The sequence below is a fragment of the Myotis nattereri genome, assembly GCF_964212035.1.
Source record: "Myotis nattereri genome assembly, chromosome: 1".
NCBI lineage: Eukaryota > Metazoa > Chordata > Mammalia > Chiroptera > Vespertilionidae > Myotis > Myotis nattereri.
This window is the reverse complement of record NC_138075.1, coordinates 31,041,167-31,064,132: the sequence shown is the minus strand read 5'-3', so window position 1 is coordinate 31,064,132 and position 22,966 is coordinate 31,041,167. Positions and strand designations below refer to the sequence as shown.

General features: G+C 56.3%; 1 protein-coding gene across 2 annotated transcripts; it reads right to left on the bottom strand.

Annotated features, from left to right (window-relative positions):
• Positions 1–628: 628 nt before the first annotated feature.
• On the bottom strand, positions 629–22,700 carry RAB15 (RAB15, member RAS oncogene family). Of its 2 annotated transcripts, none has more exons than XM_081087788.1 (7): positions 22,446–22,700; positions 6,813–6,873; positions 5,949–6,009; positions 5,389–5,466; positions 4,622–4,711; positions 3,306–3,371; positions 629–3,130 (listed from the first exon to the last, which is right to left on the bottom strand). In XM_081087788.1, exons 1-7 carry the CDS (start codon positions 22,567–22,569, stop codon positions 2,972–2,974), a joined length of 639 nt encoding a protein of 212 aa, XP_080943914.1. In that variant the 5' UTR covers positions 22,570–22,700; the 3' UTR covers positions 629–2,971. The 2 variants fall into 2 exon arrangements, with proteins under 2 accessions (XP_080943914.1, XP_080943915.1); XM_081087789.1 differs by having other exon boundaries at positions 5,949–6,094; positions 22,446–22,578.
• Positions 22,701–22,966: the final 266 nt, after the last annotated feature.

The following is a 22,966-nucleotide window of genomic DNA, read 5'->3' as shown; positions in this document are numbered from 1 at the left end:
ACACCTGTTTCCTTATCTGTTGAACCAGGAAAATCACCCAACTTATCTCACCAGATACGATCAAGTATTACAAGCGCTCTCTCAACTGGAAAGTGCAGGGTAAGATCTTAGACTCTTGCCCTGCCTTGTTTTACTCCTTCCTTCTTCAATTGATCCTCACCCCCATTCTCTGCTTCTCCCATCAACTCTGTACCCCAAAGTATAGGATTCAACAGCCACCACCACCCAGACCTCCAGGATTCCAGTCTGCCTTGCGCCCTGGGAGTACTCAGTCACAGGGCTAGGATGAACATCTGAAAGATGACTTCGCCCCTCCTCATGCCTTCAGGAAAGCCTGTTCTCATCTGACAGCTGAGAACCTTCTTGGCTTTAAAGACTCCCTCAATGATTCTGCGCAGTCTTACTTCTGCAGTAGAATACCATCGCCTTGCAATGGGGACTTTGCTCGGGGCTCCCCTGCAGGTGGCATCAGGAAAGGGGAAGCATGGAAGATGCTGGCCACTCCCATGGTCCTTCTACTGCCATTGCTCTAGGGTTCTGGAGCCTCTCCCACCAGCCCTGCCTCTCCCCTTCACTGCCAGGGGCTGAGGGAGATCTATTCCCAGAAACGCATACAGGCATCCACACCTGTGGTTTGAAATAGTCTTTATTTTGTAAACATCTGTGTTTAAAATAGATGAACCCTGCTCACAATTCATATACTGGACCCGAGACACAGCACACAGAGTTCACCCGTCACAGGGAGATGGGGGGTCAGGAGCAGGTGGAGGGCCAGGGCCGGGGCTGGGATGAGCCTCAGGACAGCAGGTGCAGAGGTGGAAGGTGGAAGCAGGCAGGAGTGCCTGCCTGTTCAACAGTCTGGGCCTAATGCCAGACCCCAGGCCACCTCCTGGGTTGGAGTAGTGTAGGGGTGGGAGGCCACCTCTGGAACCTGATGAATGTAATGCACCCTAACATCCCAACCGTCCCCCAGCTGCGGCCCTAGAATGGGGCTAATCAGTCCTAGAATCTTGCCTCTTGCTTCCCCTCCCAGAACCCCTGGGGCACAGTTAAAACAGTTCCTGTGTCCCGATGTGCTCAGCCTGTCCCCAGGGAGAGCTGCAATACTGGCCCCGGGTTGGAGCCAAGGCGAGTATGACCTCCCCTCTCTGAAGTCTGGGCTGAGGGCACTCTGAGAGCAGACTCTCGGGGCTGAGGTGACCGCCCTCCCACCCCCAGGCGATGCTGCTGGTGTCCTGACACCCGAGGAGCCAGTCTCAGGAAGCATCCCCAGCCAGCTCTCTATTCTTCACCTGCCAACCACTGTCTGCTCCTGCCCTCCTTTCCTTCCACTCTGCTAACCCGTCCCCCTCCCTGCGTCCTGAGTCACCCTGGCCTGATATGCCTGGAAGCAAGGGCTAGTGATTTCATGCCCACACCCCATTTTTGGAGTAAGGAAGCGGGGCTCTTAATCCTTCCCGTGGGTGTGCCCTGGATTTTGGCCTTAGTTGGTGAATGCTCAATGCCCAGTTGTTCCTTTCAGCTCCAGGCCCAGCCATGCAATGCAGCTAATGAGTAGCTGAGGGATGAGCCTCCGACTGTGGAAGGGGGGCAGGAGCCCTGGTGGGGCTGGTCACTGACTTGTCCCTTCCTCCAAGGGCCTTCTTCGGGACACTCCTGGGCCATATGGGGTTAAACACCTTCTTCCTGAACTCAGAGCCCTGCAGGAGTCCTGTTCCCGCCACCTGCAGCCACAGTGAGGCTGGCAAACCTGCAAGCCTTGCCCTCGGGAGCCAGGGGGGCGAGATGAGCACTTTGTCTGGAAGAAGGAAGAGAACAGCACCGAACACGTCCTCAGGCCTGCCTCCCTTCTTCCCCTGCAGTCCCCCGCTCCTCTCCCACAGACGCTGGGTCTCGTGAGAACCTTGGGCTGAAGGCTGGGGTCAGGGAAGGCCCGCCTCTCACCTGCCGGGGTTTGTGGGAAATGCTTTCCTCCCACAAGAACTGAAGGGCCCAGGGAGTCCATTCCCACCCCCCACCCCCCTTCCCGGCCTGCTCTCCCTTGCTCGTAACCTGATATATAGGAACTAGTCCTTCAGTTCCCAACGCTCCTCTTTCTGGCTTGTCAATCACTGCCCCGGCTCTCCTCGCCCCTGCAGTGCCCTCAGGCTTTGGTTCAGGTCTTTAATCCAGGAGCCCAGGTGGGAGGAATTGTGTACGTGCAGCACGGGAGGTAGAGAACGGAGGTGACGTTTTCTCCCTGCCACTCCTCGTCATTTATTTTCTCCTCTGAAGCACCTGCCTCCGAGTCCAGTTCCCCAAGAGGCAGGCGGGCAGCCAGCCAAGCAAGGCCCAAGCTGGGAGAGGTAGGGCAGCCCCAGGCTGAGGACCAGGTTCCTCCCCACCTGATGTTTCACGTTCCCAGGTCAGTGGTGAGGAGGGCCCGTGGCCCAGGGAGGACGTGGGGAGGGGAGGCGGGAAAGAAGCTCCCCACCTTTGACCCACCCACAGAGCAGGGTGGGGGTTCTCCCAGGAGCTGGAGTCCATCCCCCTGGACAGGGTTAGGAAGAAAGGAAAGAAAGGAGCTGCACCAGCAGCCCCAAAGCAGGACGCACAGGGCTCAGGGCGTGGGGGGACAGATTGAGAAGTGGGAAGAAGAGAGAAAAGCAGACAGGAGACAAGACGCACTGAGAAGGAGCCTCAAAGTGGCCTCAGCCCCGGACGCCGCTGTCTGGGGAGCTGGGCAGCTCGGCGGTGAGCGTGCTCCAGCACATCGGGCTCATAGCAGGCTGCGGCGGGAACCGGGGGAGAGGCTGGGGGCCGCTCACAGGTGACAGCGGAGCCACCCCCAAGGCCAGGCTGGGGGAGTAGCAGCTACTGATGTTCCACGGGGTCACCCCGATGAGAGGAGAAGCAGGGCAAAGCCCGGGCTCCCTGCCTGCGCAGGCCTCCTGAGGGGAGGGGGGACTTGTGGCTGCTCCATGCAGGGCCCTCAGCACCAGCAGGTTTTTGAAGAGTTCACTGGGCCCTCAGGTTTGCTCTCATCCTCCTCGAGCTCTGCCAATGCCAACTCTTTGCTGGCACGCGTCCGGACACCGTCCAGCTCCTTCCTGTGGGCCTGCAGCACCAGCTCCGTCAGCCGCGTGAAAGACTGGGGATAACCAAGGGGCGCGGGTTAGTCCAACGTTCCCTCCTCTTCCTCCTGCAGCCCTGGAACTGCCTAAGGGGTGAGGCCTCATCTGGTGGCTTCTGTCTGCCACCTTCCCCTCTGGCTTCCCCACTGCAGACTCAGCCAGGGACCGGCAGCTGGGCCTGGGAGTCCTCACCTCTTTAATGTTGAGGTTGGTGCAGGCACTTGTTTCGTAGAAGTCCATGCCGTACTCCTTGGCCAGCTGCAAGAGAGGACATTCCTGAGAGGGAGTCAGGGAGGGAAGAAAGGCGCCCACAGCACCTGCAGGTACTTCTGCCATTGCCCTCACAACCCGTCCTGAGTTGTGACAACTTCTCAGAGGAGGGGACTTCTCAGATGAGGCTAAGAGCTCCTTCTAAGACCCAGGCTAGCACCGACACAGATGCACCCAACAGACGCCAAAATGTTGTGGCAGTACAGCACATAATGAACAACATGGGCTTTGGAGGCAAAGAGACCTAGACTTGAATATCAGTGCTGCCACTTAACAGCTGTATGCCCTTATTCAGCTGTATGACAAGATACTTATTCTCTCTCAGCCCCAGCTCTGCCATCTGTTAAAGGGCGATGGTTGACAGCGTCTGTGAACCAAGGTTGTGGAATGATTAAATGAGGTCATGCATCTCCAAGCACTTGCTTAGCATATGCAGGGCTCAATAAATACTATTATTCCAGCAGGGTCTGCTTCTACTTTCAGATTCTTCAATAACTAGGCATTATTATTATTTTTTAAATATATTTTTATCAATTTTAGAGAGGAGGGAGAGAGAGAAACATCAGTGATGAGAGAATCGTTAATCGACTGCCTCCTGCACGCCCCACACTGGGGATTGAGCCCGCAACCCAGGCATGTGTCCTTGACCGGAATCAAACCTGGGACCCTTCAGTCCACAGACTGACGCTCAGTGGATGGGTGACTTGTCTCAGTGGCATCTGTCTGTCTTTCTGTTCTCTGTGTGCTTGGGCATCCCCTCAGCACCATCCTCCTACCTTCCTTGCCCCCAGGGCCTCTCTGACTATGGGCCCTTCATTCCACATGTACCTTCCTACCTCCTTCCAGTGTAAGGGTAGGGAGGGGGTGAGGAGGGGGTGGAGGACTGAAGACGGCAGCTATGCCTGGTGCTGTTAGAGAACAAGCCAACACCTTGAGGTCCTTCCTCACCACTAGCACTGGAATGAGCTCTTCAGCAGAGGTCATCTTACTCTGGGGGACTTGGAGTTGGGGGAGTTGCTTCCCATTAGGTCTTTGCATCAGGGTGGACCCCAAATCACTGTCCCGAAGGGCAGAAAGCCAGCTCTCAAGGATGGCCGCTCACCCAGCGCCTTGGCCTATCGTGGGAGGTATGAGGTGCCTGATGGGGGTGACAGAATCCTGGGTCACAGCTCTCAGGACTGGCCTGGAAGGTAGCAGAGAACCCCAGGGATGGATGCGGCCAGCTCACTGCCACGTACCTGCTGCCCTTGCTCTCTTCCCACCTGCCGCTTCTGCTCTTCATCGGCCTTATTCCCTATAAGGATCTTCTGGACACCTTCGGGCGCGTACTAGGGACAGAGGACAGGCAGGGCCGCCAGTGAGTGTGCCTCCCTCCCACCTCCCCACACACGTCTACACCGGCCTCCACAGCGGCACCAAACTTCAGAGCCCTGGGACAGAGTGGCCGACTGGGTGCAGCTGCCGGGCTCCCCCAAGAACCATGGGTGACCACGGTGTCCTGGGGACAGTCTGAATAGGAAACACGGGCTGACTCTGAGGGGCTCTCACCCCCACCCCAGCCTAAATGAGGGCGTGCTTCCTTAGACTGCACAACTGGTACCTAAGTTGGAAAGGACATTGGACGTAAGCCCAACCCCTCCTTCTACAGATAAGGAACTGTGGACGCAAGAGAGTTCAAATGGCTTGCCCAAGGCCCCACAGCTACCATGGCAGAGCCAGGACTAGAATCCGCCCTGGCCCTGAGGTTCCGGGGAAGAAGCTGTTCACAAGGTAACTCACTTCTGGGCAGCCTGGCAGGGTACAGAGCACGGAGGGCATGGCAGCTTGGGCTTCTCCCTATAGAGGACTTACCCAGAGGTCTTCATCCCGGGCTGTGGAGGGCAAGCTTTCCTGGCAGCGTTTGCTCGCCAACCCCGAGAGCTTCGGCCTTTCCCATCTGGCCCTCCCTTCGCCTTCCCCTCTGAGGTGCCCTCCCCTACTCCAGTGGTGAGGTGGCATCTCCTACCTCATCCACATCACTGACCCACTTCATGATGTGCTGGTAAGAGCGCTCGCTGCTAATGTCGTAGACTAAAAATATTCCCTGGGGGAGAGAGCAAGAGAGAGGGGGGAAGGGGGGTGTGCACAGGCATGGGGCCAGAAGCCGTGTGGTGCCTTAAATGCTGGGTCCCACTCTCCCTGCTCTCTGCTTAGCATAATAAGGACCCCTCAGCACCCAGATATATCTTCTTCTGTCTCAGACCCCCAAAGCTATTGCTTCCTAGGCCCACCACAAAACTCTCTACCTCTCTCTGAGGTAGAAAGCCACCAAACACTTGGACCTGGGTCTTTAGCCCAGGATGGATGGAGGGTGAGGGTGGGGGACCTGCCTATAGTGAGTGCTCAGAGAATCACTAATGAATGAACGGTCCACGAACAACTCAAAGACCACCTAGGGGCTCCCCTCCCCAGCAGGCAATCCAAGGGCCCTATTTGGGGGCTGAGTGGCACAGATATCTCAAGTACCCAGAGCCGGGAGTGTGGGTGGCAGCATCCCACCTCTGAACCCTGAAAATGGTGGCTCACCTGGGCCCGTCGATAGTACTGCTTTGTGATGGTCTGATATCTCTCCTGCCCCGCTGTGTCCCTGCAGTAGAAAGCCAGTCCCTCAGAAGAGCGGGGACCGTAGAAGCAGGAGAGAAGGGAGGAGCAGGAGCTGAGAGACCCTGTGCCTATGAAGGAAAGACTGGGGAGCTGTAGGGTGAAAATGAATGGGGCTTTGGTCCCTCCGGGGATCTGAGCATACCTGAGTCTGCAGGAGAGGTGCCTGGCCATCTGGTGCTGACAGGGGTAGTGGGCCTTGCTCACTACATCTGCACCAGAAGCCACAACCATAAAGGCCTTGACAACTCTCTCTAGAATTTGGTCACTGTGGCCGGACTGGATGGACTGCTCCACCTCCAGATCCTCTGAAGGCAATGCCCAAACCACTCTGGAGTTGGGAGGCAGCTGGCAAAGGCAGCGAGTGTGGCCCGGAGTGGAGGCCAGAGCCACAGCGGCCCCCTGTGGCTACTTGTGGGAACTGCACCATGCTGCACTGAGGCCCTCTCACCAGCATCCCACCCTAATAGGCGGGGTATAGCCCTTCCTCCTACCAATTCTACCATGAGGTGGCACAGCCCAAGGACAAAGCCTTATTCTCAGGCAAACCCACAGTGGTTAACTTGTCAATTCCTCTAATTTCTGCCTTTTGGTGACTTGTGGTCAATCCCATAATTTCTTCAGGATGAGATAAAAGATTAAGGCTCCTGGGAGCAGCAGATGGGGTTTGAGACTTCCGTTTCTCTCTAGGGAACAGTGGCCAGTTGCCCCAGATGAAGCCTCAGGATTTTACGCGTGGCAGTGGCAGCTCAGGAGCAGCCCGAGGTCCTCTCCTCCCACCCAACTCACCAAATCTGTATGCGCACTTTGATGCCATCCACCTCTATGGTCTTCATCTTGAAGTCGACACCTGGGGAGAGGAAGAGAGCGAGAGGTAGGAACTGAGAGCCCACCTCGACCTGAACGGGAAGGCCGGGTGCTCGCACTTGAAGGGAGCTCCTTTGGTTTAACTTGGCAGAAAGATGGCATAATGTGAGGGCCTTCTATAGATATAACTGATTTTAGAGACAGAATCATTGATAGGCTGCCTCCTGCACACCCCCTACTGGGGACTGAGCCCACAACCTGAGCATGTGCCCTGACTGGGAATCAAACCATAACTTCCTGGTTCATAGGTCGATGCTCAACCACTGAGCCACACCGGCCCAGGCAGTAAGGGCCTTCTTGAACCAAAAACTGACCCCCAGGAAGTTTCCTGTGCTCTGAATGGGGCTCTCCTTCCTCCTTGAGCTGAAAGTTGTCAGCAGTAAAGAGCCTGAGGTACAGGAAGTGAATGAAGGCTCAGAGGGGGATCCACTCCATCGCTGCCTCGGCCCCAAACGTGTCTCACTCACTCATGTGTGACGTCTGGGAAGGCTAATTCCTACAAACAGCGATCCACCTCATGGGCCTGGGTTTTTCTCTCTCTGCCTTATTAACAATCAGGAGGGGCTATGGTGCTGTCCTGAACGTGGGGAAGGTGCATGGAGCCCAGAGAGAGGACTGCTTCCCACCACGGTGTGTATGAAGCCCTTGGCACCCAGCAAAGGGCCACCAAGGAGAAGGCCTGGGGAACCTGCTGTTGACTAACTGGCTTGCTGTGGGAGGTGCTGTGGTTTGCTGGGAGCCTGGGCTTTGACGTCTGGCCTGAGCTTGAATTCTGACTCTGGCCACTAAATTCATAGCCATGACTCTGGGCACCTTGCTTCTCTGAGCCTCCATTTCCTCATCTGTAAAATGGGGCTATTACCAGTCATTTCAGTGGGTCCCTGAAAAGAACAAGTGACACAGAGTGCCAGGCACCTGGTGGCTAGTCAGCCACCTGCAGCGACCACCATGCCCTAGTACGGTCCTGGTCACAGTGGGGGCCCGGGAGTGGCTGCCAAGGGCCGGATGAAGAGGCAGTGGCACAGCGTGTCGTTGGGGCGGGAGGGGAAGACAAACGGGTCTCGGGCTGGAGGGGTTAAGCTGCCACAGGGCACGGGACACGCAGTGATCTGGCGAACCAGCCCAGGGCAGAAACATATTTCGGGGAATTCGCAGCAAGAGAAGTCAGCACCACCAGCAGCACACACGGGCTTGAATCTGAGTGATGACAGGGAGATGAGCCGATAGGTTTTTATCACGGCGCCTCTCCCAGCTCTGACGGTGCCCAGTGAGTCAAAACTGTGTCTGGTAGGTTAATTAAGCTTCAGTCTCCGTGTACTCCCTGGAGACAAGTCAGGAATGGGCATTGTTAACGAGTTTGCAGGTGGAGAGCATGGGAAAGGCAGAGTTCTGGACCGTAGTCCCCAGGCTGCACAGCACAGCACAGCCCCGAGCTAGAACTCCCCACATGGCTGCCAACCCACCTGGGCATCAGTTCTTTGCCAACCGGAATACTTCTGCCCTTAGCCATCCTGTCCCCAGCTTTCCACAAATTCAGACAGATGAAGTTCAGGCTCTTCCCTCTCACCACCGAGACGAGTAATCATTTAATGAGAGGGAGAAAGGGTTCAGAACGAACAACCTGAACTGAACAGAATTGGTCAGACGTGAATCATTTTGCCTGCCCACGCCGATGCCTATCTATGGAGCTGTACTTTTCCAATGGACAGTGCCTGCAGCCATTCTTCCGGGTGTGTGGAGAGGTGAAGCGAGGAGGGCGAAACGGGGAGGGGGCACCTGGCCTTGGTGGGGGCAGGAGTATGCTCACGCCCTCCCTAGACAAACAGCGGTCAAGAATTTGCCTCTCCCCAGTACCTAGCATAGCAGGGAATAAAGAAGGTCTTGTTTTTCTTCATGCTACAGTGCCTTCTTCCCGGGGGAGGAGGGGGCCAGCAATTTTGTTCACATTATAGTAAACCCAGCTCATCCTCATACTAGCCGAGCAAGTCTAGTGCAGCGTCTCGCGCAAAGTGCTCACAAGGGGGCTGCCAAGCACAGCCCCAAAGACCCCGAAGGTGCGGGCCGGGGTAGAAGGTTCTACATCCTTTATTCCACAAACTCTATGGGAACTGACTGCGTGCCCTGCACAGTGCTCAGTGCAGAGTGGCAAAACGACACATGCTCCCTGCCCTCTCAGAGCTTAGTGGGAAGGAAGCAAAGGCCCCGGGGGTGAGCTACCAGCCCAAGGACAGCACAGCCACGGCAGGCTCTGCCGAGGCCCACAGCCCATGCACCACGTGCCTTGAAGGAATGATGGAGAGTTGTATGCTAAGTAGGCATAGAGGCCTTCACCACACTTGGTGTCCCTGTTTCTCCGAAGGTCCCTGAGAAGGGCTGAGCTGGGCGAGGAGATCCCAGCACCAGGGGACCCCCCTGAGGACGAGCGCAGGCTGTTGGAAGAGGCAGGGAGGACGAGAAGGTGCCCGGCTACCCTGGGAGTGAGCGCTGGGCTTGGACTCCCTGGCCCCTCTTCCCTCCCTTCTTAGCTGTGTGGCCAGGAACTCTGGGGCTCATAGCACCCCACCACTTGTGACCTTGGCCCTCCTGACCACCCAATAAACTTTGTTTTAACATCTCAGAGAAGCCAAATGCTTCCGTTCTGTCTCTTCATAAGCACTAAGGGAGAAACACAGAAAGCCTATGCCTTCGGTGGGGGGGATTTTCCTCTCCCCACCCACGCCTCTCTTTTCATAAATTTAAAGATGAACAGCCCACGGATCCTCAGGGGAATCTGTTCCTTCTACTCTACTCCCCCACACCCTGCACCTTCTGCTGGGTCCACCTACCAGCCAACCCCTGGCCCTCCACGACCTGTGCCCAGCCGTGGCCCCTGCCGTCTCCTTGAGTGGCTGCTGGCTTTTTCCATTGCTGAGCACGCGGGCAGTCAAAACACTGGCCTTGTTTAGTCACCTGCAGACTCATGCTTTGTCACCTCAGCTGGGCCCTCGCGGCTGCTCAGCAAACTGTTTAATCGATGTGTGTTCACCGCTCACATTCCTCACAGCCATTGTCCTCCCCGCTGAAGGCCTTCCAGAGAATACCCGGGCCTGTCCGAGGGCAAAGCGACGCTGCCTGAGGGCGCCTTGGCTCTGAGGCCCACCTCCCTCCGAATTTCCTCTTTTCTCCACCCTCCCTGGGGGAGCCCTCTCTCCTTCCCACATCTCCCCCACAGCTGTCCGCACCAGCCCCCTCTGGGTCACACCCTAACAGGTTCGCCCCTCTCAGCTGCATCTTCAGGATCTACAGGAGGAAGAGCGGTTCTTCACCCACCCACCCCCATGGGTTCTCATCCTGGCTCCCCGAGGCAGCACTTCTCAGACTTCCAGGGGCACGCAGGCCCGGGGGAGACACAGACTCGGATCCGGTAGGTGGTAGATGAGGCCCGAGATGCTGCATCGAGGCTCCAGGGGAGGGTGACGCTGCTGGTCCATGGATCACACGTCTGACAGCAGCTCTGGGGACAGCGGTTCTGCAAACGTGGACCCCGGACCTGCAGCCTCAGCATCGGGCAGCACACGAAGTTTGAGAACCACCGTCTCGCCCATCTCTAGGCAGAAGCACAGCCCAGTCTCGTTACTGTACTTACAACGACAGCACACCCCCTGGCGAGGGGATCCAGAACCCTCAGTTCTTCCGCCAGCCCCAGGAGGCAGGTGGGGGTGGAGATAATCATCGTGAGACACGCAGAGGCCGAGTAACTGACTCACTCACGTTCCCACATCTTATGGCTGAGCCAGAACTGGACACCTGTCTCTCTAAAACCTACCCGGGGTACTCCTCACCTGACCAGTGGCTTCCCGACTGGACTCTCCGAGGCTGTGGAGCCTTTGCTGCCACGCCCCGGGGCCCCGCACCTGCTCTGGTGTTTCGAGGCGTCTGGAAGTGAAGCAGTGGGCGCACAGGGGCAAGCCCGCCACAGCCTGCTTTCAGGGAACCCTTGCTCCTTGAGAGTGCATGACCCCACCACGCCAGGAGCATCACCTGGACAGGGCCACCCCGGTGCCCCTACAGAGCGCCTGCTTCCTGCCCAGGCCCAGGGACGGCCCAGGTGTGAAGAAACTAGCAAACCACCCGGCACAGCTCCCGCAGAGGTTCCTGGAGACCCTGGAGCCCGGGGAGGAGAGTCAGGAAGATGGAGCCCCTCCCAGCCACATGCCGAGGGCATGGCGAGCAGCTCACCGTTCTGCCCGCACCTCCGATATGTTGACTGTGGTGTCTGCCCCACCCAGGGCCCTTTTCTGGCTGGAACTGCCCAGCCCACGGCCTCTGCTCAGCGTGTTCTTTGCAGAAAAGCAGCTCCTGACTGGACCAGGGTGGATATCTGACTGAAAGGAGGCCCATCGATGGGCTTGCTGGTGACCTCCGAGGTGACCTGGTGGAGAGGGACCAGGGGAGCTAGCTAAGCCGATCAAACCGGCTCCCTCCAGACGGTGCAGAGGGGACTGGCCAGTGGTAACGAGAGGAGCATGGGGCAGACAGGTGGGCAGAGAGGCTGATGCCTAAGGCAGGAGTGTGCTGGCCGGAGTGAGGCTCAGGGCGCTGTGTCCCCGCACAGCCGCCAGGCCACACCAGACCCCACCTTCCAGCCTCATAACGCACCCCATTTTCTTAGAGAGCACCTCAGGATACCTCAAGAGTCACAGCCTGTGACTGTCCGCTGCTACCTAATGGCTCCCCTACCCCCCTTCACCACTCCCCCCCGGCTGGCAGGTAGACATTGCAAGTGAGGGGCTGGGAGACGACGGCTAAGACGGTGTGACCTGCTCCCTGCTGCCTCCAATGTTTGTGTCTTCTAGCCCCAACTAGCACCTAAGGGGCAGATAATATACTTTGTATTTGACAGAGGGTTTTGTTTGTTTTTAAAACCTCTGCCCCCATGCAGTGCAGGGCATCGAGTAGTGTGAGGAGGGACGGGTGTCCATGGCTCAAGAGCAGGGGCGTGTGTCCTGCCCTCTGAACGCTTCACAGACACTAGCAAGAAAAACTCAGTTAAGGACAGTGCCAGGCCCTGACGCACCGTCGCCTCCGGCTCTTCCTGCTGTGTCCCTGGCTGCGAGGCCTCTGCCCCTCCAGCAACCCCAGCAGCTGCCAGGCCACAGCCGGAGGCCTGGAGCAGTGAGAGCTGCTGTCGGAGAGCTGGGGGGACAGGTGAGGCCCTCCTCAGGGCCCAGGGGGCGGGTCAGGTCAGTGGGACAGGGCAGGGGATAGGCACAGCGCTCACTTGGCTCCTAAGATAGGGCAGTAAACCAAGGCTGAGCTTACTGCCTCCCCAGTCCGGCAGGGGAGACTGTGGAGAGAAGGGGACAGGGCACCCCCAGGGGGAAGGACACGCCCCACCATCACTGTCTCTCTCCACAAACAGCCCTGAAGCATGGAGGCAGTCTGGCTGGAAAACCTCACGGTGTGGGCACTCAGAACCCAGGTGTGAGGCCAGAGTTTGCTTCCAAACCTGCCTTTACCTGTGTGGTGTTGGGAAAGCTACAGAACCTCTTTAGTTCCGTTTCCTCACCTATAACATGGGGTGACAACCCCTGATGTGGGAGTTTTTGTGAGGATTAGGAGATAAGGAGTAACACCCGTCACGTGGGGTGAGCACATGGAGCTTTGTTAAATGTTAGCTGAAGAAGCTACCAGCTCCCTCGGGGGATGACACCTGGGAGCCCAGGGGACTGGGAAGAGCTCTGGGAAGCAGGAGGAGGGCTCACGCTGGGCAGCAGAGGCAGAGAGGCGAGGGGAAGAGCCAGCCCTGAGCTGGAGCGGTTTCACAAAAAGAAAATGCCACCCACCGTGGAGCCCGAGGGCCCCCAGAACCCGGCTGCGACCTGACATCTGGAAAAGCGGGGGGTGCCTGTTGGTGGGCCAGCACCTCACGGGTTAATGTCAGGTGCCAGCCTGCCTGCTGCCAAGTGCCACATGCTTCAAGTGGAAACGGGGCTCTTCGGGGTGCCAAATGTTATCACCGTGATCAACCGCAGCCCAAAGGACCAGCAGCGTGACCTGAGCCTTCTCAGGAGCAATGAGATGCCACAGCAGGAACAACTTAATACACCTGAAACCCAAGGCCGACACCCAATCCCTGGAGCCGTGTTGGCTCCAGTTACCAAGCCCAGGTCCCAGGAAGGCCCCCAAACCAGCATGCGCTGGACAAGAGGAGTTCACGTGGGTGTGACAGGAGGTCTCCGAAGAGCAACCCCAAGACAAATGTAGGGATGGGCAGACCCTGACTTTGCCACCCCAGACAAAGCATCGGAGTAATCCCCACTTCAGAACCCCCTTCTCTCAGCCAGAGAGACCAATGGCACTCAGAGACCCATGTCGCCATTTCCCCCAAAGGAGGTAAAGAGCGGGAGAGCTAAGAGCTAAGACTCAAGAGACGATTTAAGACGAAGGCTCCTGGCACACCACCGTCCCTCATACCATTAGGTGGGGGGCTAAGGGAGAGTGTCTTTGCCCCGGACCTGCCACTTGCTGTATCCTCTTCCTTCCTTCTCTCTGGGGGCCTTAGCCTCAGTGTCCAGGGACTACATGCCCACTGACCTCCTCCTCTTACCCATTTGCAGGCTGACGACCCCTCATGGCGGCCTCCTCCCTGCTCTGAGCACATGCCCAGCCAGCCTTCACCCCATCTTGCTCTGGGAGTGATGGGAAGCAGAAACCAAGAGGCCCTGGTCTTTGGCAGACAGACTCCTGATCTTCTAATGCTAAGGCCATGTTTTAACCTCCAGGGCACTGGGGCCAACGGTCTGATGAGGACGCCCACCCACAAGAAAGACTGGAGATTTCAGAAGAATACTCGTCTTTTTGTCAACATACACACTCACAACCTCAACAGGGAAGGTGGTTTGGAGTCTAGGACAACTCTAGAGGCTACCACCTTCACATCAATCATCACAGGCCAGTCTTTAGAATCCCAGGAACCCAGGGTTTTTGTGGGTTTCTTTTTGTTTTTTTGTTTTTTCATCAGGCAGAAGGGTTTCCCAGACAAACTCGGACTCCCAAGATGCTGGGAGGAACACATTTCCCCAGAACCTGAGCCCTAGGAGCTCCCTACTCCAGAGCCCCAGCCATGAGGTGGTCCTGGGAGATCACTCCAGCAGCCTGGTAAGTGGATGGGCTTCTTCTGACACCAGCAGTGACCCTGAGCGACAGGCAAAACTGACCTTAGTCTAAGATACAACACCTCCTCTCTTCACACACCTAAGAGGACCCCCTCATATAGGGATTGCGGGAGCATGTTCTTGCTCCTTCCTACACCTGAGCTGCTCCTAGGACGTGTATCTGAGCAGAAGAGCTACAAGCTACTGGAAACAGTTCACCCCTACAGTACTCCACCCCCCCCGCCCCCCCCCCCCACACACACACCCCTGCTCTCCCCACAGTCTCAAACACGTGTAGCAGAGTGAGTCTCTTAACTGTCTTAAGAGTCCCAATTAACCAATGCTGTTTGAGACTTCCTTCAGGGAAGAGCAAAAGTCCTCTAAGAAAACTCATTTATTTATTCGTTCGAACAAACTGCTACTGAGCACCTACGATGTGCCCAAAACTAAGCTCAGAAGACACAACAGTGAATAATACAGGAAGATCCTTGTCCTCAGAGAGCTTCTATTTGTGTGAGGAAGACAGATAATACATAAGTAAACTAACACATCATTTCAGGGAATGGTGTGTTCAGAAGCAAAAGCAGAATCATGGAGTAGCCTGGTGAATGGATGAGATCTGTGTGCAAAGGGCGAGGGTAAGAGATCTGTGTGCAAGCTGCTTTCGACTAGCTGGTCAGAGAAGACCTTTGAAAGCAGGTGACCTTTGAGCTAAGAGCTTAATGACAGGAAGGTGCCAGCAGGGAGAAGATCTAAAGCAGCCGTCACCAACCTTTCAGACCTCGTGGACCACCAGCGGTGCGCAGACCACCGGTTGGTGACCGCTGATCTAAAGAATCAGGGTCCCATTCAGGGGAAGCAGCAAATACCCATCAGACAGGCACACATGTCAGTCAAACTTACAGCTCCTCAGGGAGGAAAGGAAGAGGGACCAACATGATTCCCTCCATTGTTATAAAAAGAAAAGGCACGGCAAAGCCCCCCTTCCCTTGGGTCTTGTGGGGACCCACCCTCACATGTGCACACGTGTGCACCCCCACACACATGCATGTAAACTTGTGTGCAGGGTCTAACCTGTAAAATATACCAAGAAACTTCTCAAGCACTAGCAAGGCCAAGTTGAGGGCTCCGCACCCCCCTTTTACATCTCTACACCGAATGCACATGTGTGCAAAGCACACTATTTCTGTGTGCATAGCAGTTACACAAAGAGGGTGTTTAGGGAACATCGGTTCCTTTGCCCTCGCCCTTTGCACTGCCGTGTGCACAGCCCTCCATGGGGGCTCTGCGACATGTGCCGTGTGCTCCAGCTAACCCTGCCGCACTCCCGTCCGGCAGACCCCTGATCTGGGCCTGGCCTTACAGTGGGCCCTGACCCCTCATTCGTCCACCCTCCTCCTGAGCCTCTTCCCAGGCAGGGCTGCACTGACAGGCAGCAGAAGGTTCTGGAAGGAAGACACGGGCTGGGAGCCTCAGAAGCAGACACATGGGGTGGGGGAACAGGACCTTCAGATGCATCTACCTTCACACAGAGCCCAGCAAGGACTGAAGTGAACGTACGCTGGTCTGACCAGGACTGGCCACTGCTCACTGGCCCAGCCAGGCCAATACTGCATCTGCTCCCCCACCCCCTGAGCCCCTGGGGAAGCCTTCTTAGTCTTCAAGGCCCCACTCAAATGTCACTTCCTCTGTGATGCTTTCTCCAAGCTCCCCAGGAGGAATTAGTCACTCCTCTGTGACTCCAGAGCGTTTGCATCCTATTCCGGTTGTCTGTTTGGAAGCCTGACTCCCCAACTGCACTGTAAGCTCCCAGAGGGCAAAACAGCATCCTGTTCATTTCATCTTGTCATCGCCCTTTAGAAGGTAGATACTCATGACATATTATTCAACAAATTGAATAAATGAAAGAAAAAAATGAACGAGTGAGCGAGTGAGTACATAAATGGAGTCAGTACGTGCCAGGAGAAAAGATGCGTAGAGAGAAACTCGAATCGGGAAGAGTGATCAGGAAGGACCCACATTATGAAGCCAACTCTCCTCTCTGTAGATCCCGGTGCCCTGGTCACAGAGTTCTCAGGAAATAGAGGATCGAAACAGTAACATGAGGGCAACACTCAGATCTCACCCTCAAAGGTCCCAGCCAGACTCCTCAGTCATACCCCGACCCCCCCCCCCCATACCCCGCCTGTCCTCCAAGGGACACACCACTGTCCCACGTCCCAGAGCCCTCAGATGGGTGGGGAGCCACATGTCCTCTTCCCTTTGGCTCACAGGACGTTTTGCTTGGCAACCTGTGGAAGGACCTTTCTGGATGAGCAAGGGCATGAACAAAGCCCGACTGGAGAACTGGGGGAGGGGAGAAGGCTCTAGTTTGGGCCACCTGCCTACAAGATGTGAATCATCACTTATCTCAGGACCTCACATTTCCCAGTTATAAAACAAGGCTGATGATTAGCCCTGTCCTCGTCAGTGGGCAGAATTAAATGTCTGTGGTCCTTGACAAAGCACGCTGCCCAGGCAGAATAGCCAAGGAGAGGTCAGAGGCCTACGCAGAGAACTGGCAGTTTTGCAGGGAAACAGGCACAAATATTAGATTACAGACGAAGGCACTCTGAGAAGAGCTGGCAATCGGGGTAGAAGGGTAATGCCAAATATCGACTTTCATGTTAGAAAGCTCATCACCATGCTGTCTGTGGAGCAGGAGGCAGGGAGGAGCAGGAAGGAGCAGGAAGGAGCAGGAACGAGGGCGCCCAAAGCCGTGGGTGAATCTGCAGAGCTGTGAGGGTGTCACAGGTGCACAGAGCAGCAGAAATGAAATCCTTGGAGGGTTTCCGAGCCATTATCGGGGAACATGACCTTGGGGAAGGGGGTGGGCAGAACGTGGCCTGAGGCAGAGTGGCACCTGATAGAGCCCTGAGGCAACCCCTCTCCCTACTCCTTCACACCTCCTCACCGACTCTTCCTTCTCAGCCCCGGGCACTGCCAGGGCAAGCGGAAAACTGGCACAGGCTCGGGAATGAGCCTACTCCTGTGATCCCTGGAGAGTGAGATGATGGGCCCCTGACTCCTGTCTGTGCTGTTCACTGCTCTGTCCCCGGCTCTTCACGCCCACCTGACACAGAGTGGGTGTCCAGTAAGCAGTGCCCACTTGACGACTGTGCCTGGCCTTACATAGTTTATGCCTCTCTACAACTTTCTTATGAGCTAGGAATAACAATGATGATACAATGACAGCAGCGACCATTTTTGGAGGGCTCTGCAGGTGCCTCCTATTCCTTAGCCTCTCATCGTCACAGTGACCCTTAAGAAAGATTCTGCTATTATCTTCAATTTACAGATGTGAAACCCAAGCAGAGATGTTAAATAAATGTGGGAAGGTCCTGGAGCCAGGGAGGCCATGGGAATTTCACCCAGGTTGTCTGCGCTCTTTTCTTCCTTTCTTTTTTTAACTTGTTTTTTATTGACATAGTTGAACTTTACAAGTGCCATAAAATACTGTGTAAACAGAGTATTCAGACAGAAAAAAAAAAGCAAACTTAAATATATTAACCAGATAAAAGCATGCAAAAGACCCAATGATACTTACATTAAAGAATAATATGCTAATGGCATCTAATTTACCCACTTTATATCGTCATAAAAATGTTAGCAAAATTCAACTTGAAATTTGGTGGACTTGATTCTCTATTTATGTATAAGATAACACTACACCCTTTGCATGTATATGGTTAACTTTACTAGTTGTGTTACAGTACATTTAGAGAAGTTTGGTATCGGTATATATTTACTAACCATAGTGCGGTAAATAATGGTTAGAAATGCATTCTCCTAATTTTCTCTATGAATTCAGGAAGCACTAATGAACTAACCACATGAGTCACCAAGTGACCAAAATTCCTTACTATTCACATTCACATCTGTGCTCTTTTCACTCTACTCACAGCATCTCACCTTCCCTGCCTTTCTGGGGGCGCTTTGGGAACAGGGTGGGAAGAGACCTGCCTCAGGCTATCCTAGCGCATGGGCCCAGCCCCAGCCCAGCCCCTCACAGTGTCACACGCAGGTGCACAGCGCCTCATGGTCTGGGTCCCACAGACCCAGTGCTCAAGCACCTGCCTGAAGTTTGTTAGAATCAGCTCTCCTCTGGTCCTCCTCCAGCCCTCTCCCTCCCCTTCAGTCACCCACAAGTCCTTGCCCCGGGCTCTCAGTTCAAACAGAACTTCCTGAGAAAGGTGATACTACAAGCACAAACCCAGCCTGAGAAAGCAGCCCTGAAGCCACAGTGGTTCAACCAGCCAAACTGGAAAATCACTGGCCGTGGCCTCCTCAGAACCCAGAGGGGTGCAGCGGAGGGAGGGAGGTGGGCTTTAAAACAAAAGGTCTAGAGACCAGGGACAAACCAATGAGGAGCAGGAGAAAATCAACTCATGGATGATCCCTTCAGCTTGCATTTGTGGCTTATATGTCACCCCTGGCTGCCATGCAGAATGGAAACCAAGTCCCTGCATGCAGCTGTCCACGTAGAATGACACACGGTCTCCTTGCCTGGGCAGACAGCTCAGGTCATATGAGGCCATTTCAGAAGTTGCCAGGTTGACGGGTGGGAACCAAGAACAGGTGATGGTGTGGAGTCTGGTTTTGGTGCCACAGGAGGGGGTAAGAGGGGGGAGAGAATGGGCTGAGAGGTTCCTTTGTGCCCAGACACTACCGTAGCCCTGACTGGTCTACTGCTGCAAGTCTTAACCCCTCTCGCAGCCAACACCCCAAGTGCCATTTCCACCACGTCATTCCCCTGCTCAGAAACTCCCTACACTATTGTGCAGGCTCAAGTTCCGCCCCTTCAGCCAGACCCTCAATGCCCTCTGCCCCCATGCATTCAATATTTATTGAGATTGTGGCTGGCCCTGTACTAGGACGATGAAAACAACGAGGAATAACATTTGGACTCTCCTTGAAGACACTTAAAAGTACAGTTTGGGAGACAAGGAGGTAAAACAGAGGAATGTTTTCACTCTTCCCCTAAGAACCCCCTTCTCTTCCAGCCAGACTGCCCAGAGTCCCATGAACACCTACTCAATTCCCACCTCTGTTGTCTCTACTCCCGTTTCACCATCTGCTCCTTCCCCTACAGGAACTGAAAAGCAGCCCCCATTGCGAGGCCTGGCTTCGGCGTCCCCTCCTCCTTGAGCCTTCCCTGTAGTTTCTGGTCCACCGGGCGGGCCCCTCTCCTCCTCCGACGTCCTCTAGCACTAGGTTGTAGCAATGGCACTCACGGTCCCCTCACCATCCCCTGGCTGCCTCGTGCACAATCTTACATCATGGTTCAGCTGCTGATAATGTCTGTAAGACCTTTATTAACAGTGATGATCACGACCATCATGGATCTCTACAGTTGAAGAACGCTTCACCAAGTGCTCACAGATATATTACCTTGTGGAGGCCAAGGCTCTTTTGGCCTGTCTCGCTTGCCAACTAAATTACAGGCTTCTGGAAAGGTGGGCAGGAAAAGGTGGACTGCAGCACATCTCTTAAAGCCTGTCACAGTGTTTTGTAGTGGATGCTCAATTAATTTAACAGATAGGGCAGTCTTGTCAGGAAAGAGCAGAGAACCTTAAGGCAGCAGCTGCCCACCTTTGCACGGCATCCGGGGTCAGCACAGCTGCATGGGAAAGGCATGTCAGTGGCACAGGACCCAGCGGCAGGGCCACTGCCCACTGGCTGACTAGTAAGCAGAGGGTGGTCAGTGCCTACATGGGAGGTCTCCTCACTGCTCCCCGGCAGGCTGGTCTCTGAATGCCACAGGCTCTTACAGGATCTGGCATAAACAGTAAATCACAAAAGTGCCAGCCTAGGTGATATCAACATGGTCCGAGCTCTGTGGTGAGTTGCCTCATTTTCCCCATTCACAAAAGGCGCCTCGATCAGTGCCCAGCGAGGGAAAAGAATGTGCCTTAGCCCTAGCCAGTGTGGCTCAGTGGATAGAGCGTCGGCCTGCGGACTAAAGGGTCCCAGGTTCGATTCTGGCCAAGGGCACATGCCCAGTTTGCGCGCTCAATCCCCAGTAGGGGGCGTGCAGAAGGCAGCCGATCAATGATTCTCTCTCATCACTGATGTTTCTATCTCTCTCCCTTCCTCTCTGAAATCAATAAAAATATATTTTAAAAGAAGAAGAAGCAGAGAAAAAAAGGAGGAGAACTGCCTTCAGGTTTTAGGTCAATATACCAAGAGCCTGTGGGGACAGGAGGGCTAGGGTGCTGTGGAGACACCTCTGCCCAGCTCACTGACTCACCTCTGCCCACACAGTGGTGGCCCCGGAGGGATTCTGAGCAGTCCCCGCCACTCGGGAGGGAAAACTGCCCACTCACCTGTCTGGCTGGAAGAAATGTCTAAGATGGGAGAAGACCAGGCAGAAGAGACATTAAGGAGAAGGGCTGGTGATTAGCGATGTGGGGGACAGGGACTTAAGGAAAGCTTTTCACAAGCTTCAGAAGGGTCGATTTGGTATTTCAGATACAATAGTCCTTCATTTGTCTGTGGGGCAGGGGGACGTGTCTCCTAGGAGGCCCCACAACACAGAGCAGGAGCCCGAGTGCTCCTGACGTGAGGTGGGTGAGTAAAGCTCTCCAAGGAAAAGCTCTGGTCACTCCCAGGACGTGAAATGTGGTCAGGATGCCAGAATGCAGACTACTGCTCTTCACGCAAGAGCCAGGGTCCCCAGGCAGCCCACTGCCCTCTGCGATCGCTCAGCAGCTCCTGGCACCAGGCCCATCCCCAACATAACCACCGCCAGTTTCTTTAAGTCCCAAGCTGCTGCCCTTTGTCCCCACACCCGCACTGCCCGCATGTCCCACCTGGCTCCTCGGCCACTCCCGTGCTCCCTCCCAGGCCTTTCTCTCACGCCTCCTCTTTCCTCTGAGCCTTCCCCAGAGGCAGGCAGGCTCCTGGCCTCTGCACCTTCCCTTCCCTCCGAGATGTCTCTCCTCCAAGCGCCTGGAGCTCCTAGGAGCCTGCCTGAGAGCTTCTCTGGGAAAAACGAAAGCGTCTGTTCCCTGACCTTACTAAGCCCCTTGAAGATAATGAAGCAAAGAGAGACTGAGCCCCTAGGACTATGGTTCTCAACCTTGGCTGCACATGAGAATCACCTGGGAATCTTTTTAAAATCCTGATTTCTGGGCCTCATCCCGGAATTCCCAGATGATTCTCATGTGCAGCCAAGGTTGAGAACCACTGCCCTAGGAGGTCAATGATGCTCACAGTAACCACACCAGCATCACTCAGTTTCCCACGTGTGTGCGCTTGTGCTAAGAGCTTTTACTAGCATTATCTCATTTATGCCTCACAACACCTTGGTGGGCAGGTACTGTTTGTTATTATTCCCATTCTACAGAGGAAAACCTAAAGGTCAGAAGCTTACGTGATATGCAAGGTCATGTGGCCCCAAAGTGAAGTCTCCAGGTCTGTCTGGCAACAAAGACCGTGTCTTAACCACAGGCCCTGTTTCTCGGGGCTCCCTCTCCTCTCATGGCAAGAAGTGTGTGTTGGGAGGGAGGGCGGAAGCTTCAAGTGCCAGGGCCCTGTCTGACGGGGAGGGGCGCCTGGGCAGTGCTGAGGCTGCTCCAGGCACCAGCCAGGGGACCTGTTAGATGTGGGTGTAAGTCCCTCAACTCACACCATGAGGCCACCACGCCCTGCCAGGCAAGTGATCTCATCCCTGTCCTGTCTGGGATGCCACCAGCCTGTCCCTCTAAGCCCGGGCCCCAGCATTGCCAGATCAGGGATGTATTCCAAGGCGGTCCTGCCTGCCTCTGGCCCCTGTCTGGACAGGTAGTGCTGCCGATCCTCAGCCTCCTTCCATGCAGCCACTGCTCTCCCAGAACTGGCTCTAAGGGCCCCTTTCACACCTTACCTGAGCCCTCTGTGCCCCACCTGGTGGCTTACCTCCACAGCGGTGCCCTGGAAACCCAGTCCCGTTGGCCCCTCCCTCCCTCCTTTCTTCCCCTCCAGGCTCCACAGTGGGTCGCCCCTGAACTTACTGACTTGGCTCCCCACCCTGAACCCCTCTTCTGAGCAAAGGCTTTAATCCTCCCCCTCCACCGGGGGTGTGGGGGCGTCCTTTCAGTGGCTAAGATCCCAGCCGCCCCAGCTCAGGGCACCCAGGCCTACACCCGCCGGGTTCTCTCGGCCCGCAGAACCCATCTCCAGTCACGGGCAGCAGCAGGGACCCCTGGCCTCCAGGAGCCGAGGCTCGCGACCCCCGCCGGTGGCCCCGCACCCCGGGATGTCTGCCCTCGCCTTGCCGCTCAGATCCCCGCCTTCAGACCCAGGGGCGGACCGTCCCTCCCGGGCTGGGCTGGAAGGGGCCGGGGCGCCGGGCAGGTGGCGGCGGGGAGGGTGGGGCGCCCCGGCCACCGCCCCTTACCGATGGTGGAGATGTGCGAGGAATGGAACTCGTTGTCAGTGAAGCGGCACAGCAGGCAGGTCTTGCCCACCCCGGAGTCCCCGATCAGCAGCAGCCGGAACAGCACGTCGTACTGCTTCGCCATGGCGGGGGCGAGGCGCCGGGGCTGCGGCGCGCGGCGGGCTCAGCCCCGCTCGGCCGCTGCCATCGCGGCGCGCGCCTGCCGGGGACGCCGCGGGCGAGGAGGAAGGCGGGCGGCCCCGCGCCAGCCCCGCTCGCCGGGTGCCGGGAAGCGCCGCGCGGCGGGAGCGCGGTGGGAGGAGAGAGCCGAGGCCCCCGCCCGCCCCTGCCCCTGCGCCGCCGCGGGGAGACGGGGCGGGGAGCGCGCGGAGAGCGGCGACCCCGCGGCGGGGGCGAGGCCGGTGCGCGCTCCCCTCCCGCGGGGTGCGGGGTGCGCGGCCCGGGTGGGGCCCCACTCCCTCACCCCCTCCCACCCGCTTTGTGCCGGGAGCTAGACCCCCGGGGAAACATTTTTGTGTTCT